The sequence below is a fragment of the Opisthorchis viverrini genome (genome assembly GCF_000715545.1).
Source record: "Opisthorchis viverrini unplaced genomic scaffold opera_v5_4, whole genome shotgun sequence".
NCBI classification, from domain to species: domain Eukaryota; kingdom Metazoa; phylum Platyhelminthes; class Trematoda; order Opisthorchiida; family Opisthorchiidae; genus Opisthorchis; species Opisthorchis viverrini.
The window spans coordinates 763,370-768,039 of NW_008751660.1; the positions used below are offsets into that span (position 1 = coordinate 763,370).

The 4,670-nt window shown below is 44.7% G+C and overlaps 1 protein-coding gene across 1 annotated transcript in view; it reads right to left on the minus strand.

Annotated features, from left to right (window-relative positions):
• T265_00411 (hypothetical protein) overlaps positions 1 to 4,670 on the minus strand; it is a gene marked incomplete at both ends in the record, with an annotated part of 42,748 nt that overhangs the window by 19,780 nt on the left and 18,298 nt on the right. The window contains one exon of the mRNA XM_009164184.1: positions 2,836 to 2,916. Within this exon, the coding sequence (XP_009162448.1) occupies positions 2,836 to 2,916 (81 nt within the window). The remainder of the gene's footprint in view (positions 1 to 2,835; positions 2,917 to 4,670) is intronic.

Genomic DNA, 4,670 nt, shown 5'->3' on the forward strand with positions numbered 1-4,670 from the left:
TATATATATATATAGGACTTGAGAAGATTGAAGCTGCCGATAGGTGCCACCGATGAGATAGTTGAACAAGACAAGGCAGTGGATCTCGCCTCTCATAGCACCCGTAACTGCCTTCCGTTTCGCCTTGTGAAGGGGTTGGACTGGCCAGCATGTGGTAACGATTGGATCCCCGTGGAGGACACCGGCGGAAGCGACCTCCTGGTGTGGGGAATGGTCATCGCACATTCAGCGCAACAGAGTGATGTGCAAGCGTTCCGAGGTGAAATGGCCTGAAATGATCTTCAAAGTCTTCCCGACGAGACAGAACCATTGGGTGTTCCCATAATTACGTTACAACCTCGCTTCACCCTTTAGTCCATTTATACCAATTGACCAAGGCAACATCCTCGTAAGTTGCGTGTTTGGTTTCCAATGGGATGTATTACGTGCTGAACGAAAATCAGTTAACGGTTTAAAGACTGATTCAAAAACAAACGTTCTACAATCGTGTGGCGAAATGTGTGCTAAACCAGCGAGAATACATGGATTGTTAGGCACAAGCATTTCGAAGAATGATTTTAGGCACTATCTCTCGCTAACAGCACGAACTGAGAGTACTTAGTATTTTATATGAACAGAAAACCAACCCACAGAAACGAGGGTGCCCATCGGGCCATTGAAATCAGTATAGCTGCCAGTAGGTAAACACCAGAGCTACTGACCGATGTGCACTCGTGAGAATACTGGGAGCAGTAAGGGCCCTATGCCAGGGTTGTAATTTTCGGACATTTTCCCGAGAACAGACCCGCACGGTAGTACGATGTACGTATTTCCCGAACTACGAGAAATTTAAATAAAACGAAGTAGCCATGCTAAAGATGTAATCCTACCTCGGAAACCTCGGTCATGTGAGAATTTTATTTTTTAGGCGAATCCAGAGGGACCGAACATGTAGCCTTTACTTAGTAGCTTCAGGCGGTTCTAGCTTAGGAAAAGAAGAAAGAATGAGAAGGTTGGGGTTGAGGAGAATATTGGTAGCTCAGGTTATAACGATGACCATTGGTTCGTCCGCTAACGAATGAAAAGCTATTTTCTCACTTTCGGTGGGGCGAGATGGCTGTAGTTAGAGCGCGAATTTACTGGCCGGAAGATCCGACCTCTGCCTCTCGAGTTCCCCTGTCTAGGTTTGGGCAAACTGGCAGTACCTGAGCCCTCGTGTTCCCTTTGAGTGGCATGGCAATTAGGCATCGGAAGGGTGCTACAGATGAACGATCAATCTCTATCTCTCTCCTTTAACTTTCGGTGACCTTCAAAATTTTCCCCAAGTTATCTTACTGGGTTTCAAAGATGAGACCTCTGTTTGTCGTATGATATATCAGCCCAACCGCTCAAATTAAGAGGTATTTTAAGCAGCCGTTTTGCAGCTACATACGCACGGCAGGCATCTATAAGTTACCGAGAAGCTTCAGATGACAAAGAGAGTAAATCCTTCAGTGTCCGAGTTTTTGTCAATTGGATACTAGGATTTGAGAATCAGGGACTGGGGCCACAAGGATAATCAAAAAGGACGCTAGGGGAGTTAATAACACTTGTGCTTGCATTCTCAACTGACTGGTTTTCATACGACCACTTCAATCTGGATGACATTACCAAACCTACACGGCGCGGTCTCCCGAATGACAAACTGTTTCCGTTGCTCGATGGGTACTAATCGAACGTATGGTAGAAACGACCGAATGTATGTATGCGTGCTGGAGGTTGTCCACCACTTGAAATTCCCGAAGTAACTCTGAAGCGGTTCAAGGCACAGACTTGAAGGAGTCTTAGAAGTCAAGGCGTTCAGACAATAAATGACGCTTTCATGATGTCCAGAGCTCTGAAGAAGGAGATATCATTTTACCATTTGATATCTAAGCAGACCGTAGATGGACAGTAGGTGCACATTACATGCATAAAATTTGATGACCTTGCACCCTGTTGCCAAAGAGCTTTTTTTTCGTCCGGATGGTGAAAAAACAAGTCGCTCTCGGGGTTACGTTGTTGCGATACTATGGCTACTTAGTGTTTACTTCAGATAGACAGAAAGCTCTATTGGAGAAATCTCATCCTGTTGTACGAGAATTCAGGGAGAGGAGTTAAGAGACTGACTCACTAGGAGACGTTAGTTCGGCTTACCAGCTATGAGACATGTACCTAGGGTACGTTGGCTTCAGGTGCTACAGAGCAATACTTCCTTAGCTGAACAGTGAAACAGGTGATTTATCCGAAATGATATAATGTCGCACGGGCTGCCTTTACACATCATCACTATATGAACTTCTTCGCCGCTCGTTGTGAGGCTCGAGATGACCCAACGTGTCGGTACGCAAGACACAATTGGCCATTAGCCCATATACTAGGAAACGCTCAATAAAAGTCGAGAAACCGAATGAGAACACACGAGCAATACACATGCGTAAGTGCAGCGTTGGAAAAGCATCCGTAAGAAAGCCCGTAGGTGCGGTTCCCATGTTGCAGGTTCGTTTGGATGAGAACTTATATAAGGACTGCCCGAACGTCCCTAACCCTGAGAAAATAAATCAAACCACGTAACTGAAACGCACAGACCCATCAGAGGTATTCAGTTCAAAAACTTCATCCATGGAGCTGGCCAGATACACGGACAAGTTATGAGCTTGCTGGTTGACTGAATTATCAGAAAAAACCTAAACGATGCCAGAAAAATTCATTGCACAAAGTTGCAATTCGTACTTATGCTGCATGAGGATGTGTGTATCTTTGAGTCAACGAGAGAAGTGGGGGTGCCAGTTGGACAGCGGATTTTTAACATATTTGACCATAATTTAGACAACTCACACCGATTTTGGACGCCTCGGATAGAAACACATTTATGGCCCCATCCGTCTGATCATCAGACACGATGGCTGGGCACCCATGCTAAAACAAAAGAAAGAACGCATGAGAGAATATAAAAGATAGTTACACGAGCATGAAGAGAGATTACATTGAACACAGTTCAAAGGATAGCTTTGATCAAACCGTTGCTCTCACTTCGTGTTTTTGCCATTTACACGATACCAGCAAGGGGATAGGAGTGCTCTTTCGGATGTGAAACTGAGGGGCCGCGAAATCGTTCGTTCAGATACCATAATGAGTTTAACTGCCCCCTAACAAGTGAAGAAACCCAGAATCACTGTATGACCTTATACTAATTATGGGGATGTGGAGTAAACCATGAGAAATGGAATTACAAGACTGATTGAGGCAGATGAACCAAGGTTACTAGTATCCAATTAATGGCTACTTTTAGTTTTAGTGTGCCAGTAGTTTTCTACATTCCCTTGCTCAGTAGAGAGGGTACAGTTGCTTTTCGAAGTTAAAATCTGGAGACAGGCTTGGAGATTAAGTTTGAAATCCTGTTTCCAAAGTCCAGCATTCGCACCAGTACTTTAGACACATGTATAAGGAATAAACATGAAATCTACATTAAGCAGCCGTGTTAGTTTGCTATGCATGAGCGTCCACTCATCATTTGGTAGGGAATCAATCTGCGCAACCTAGTTGAATCAGTGAGCTCTCGTGTGACTGCGCTACATTTATAAGTACTAAGGGTGTGTGCAAACACATACCCTGGGGGAACGGATAGGCTGGCGCGATTATTGTTTGGGCTGGTAAGGGAGAGGAACGTCCAGGTTCTTTAGAGGTGCACGTGAGGGTTTCGAGCACCGACTACTTTTCCATCAAGAAAGAGATGTTCACTACAGTTTCGTTTCACTGTTCTTAAACTAGTACACGCAGTGGATGGCGTCCCTCTACACCATCGATTCCCTTAGTTTTCTATGGGAATATCACCTCGAACAGTGGGAAGCACTGATTGATTGGTCATGAGCAGCAAGAGGGTCGCGGGATCACATCACCCATCAAGATTCGTACGACGTATACTGATGAAGGTTCTAAACAAGCATCAGATAGCTGTGATGTATTACTGAGTTTGTCAGAATGAGTTCACTTTGTGGACAATAGGTTAACCGTCAGAATGTGTACGATGTTGGCACTGCAATGAGGGTGTTCCACCCTGACTAGGAGGGTCAGGTGGTAAGCTGAATCACAGGCTTTCTTGGCAAAACTATGGATGTGCTTAAACGAAGATTGACCGCCTGTATATGCTCGCACGTGTGCAATCTCACGGTTATGGACAACGCGTAGGTCCAGCTAAGTAAAACGACAACATCATGCCTGGTAGTAATTGGGTGCGTTCACGAATAAGATGTCAAAACTTACCGATTGTGCACATGGTTTGAGCGTGACCCAAACGAGATTCTGTTTCAGTTGTCACAACTGCATCCGCTGTTGTTTACGTCGTGAGGCTGCTAGCTATGATGGAATCTATACGCAATTACTTCTATAGTAGTAGGCAACCAAGGTTAAGCGAAAACCGATGGGCTACAAGATCGCAGGGGAGGAGGAAACTTTTTATCAATGGGCAGTTCGTTTTTATGGCAATCTCCTACGTCAAAAAAAAGAACAACCTTGGATCGTACACTTGTGTTCAATTTGTTTTCACAGCTGCGCGAGGCAGTGTGGCGTCCAAGAGCATAGGAGGAAGTAAAAATCTACATCGACCGGTTTTATCTTGTCTAGTCAAATGAAACAGACTTGTGAAGGACCCGAACGGAAAACGAATATATATA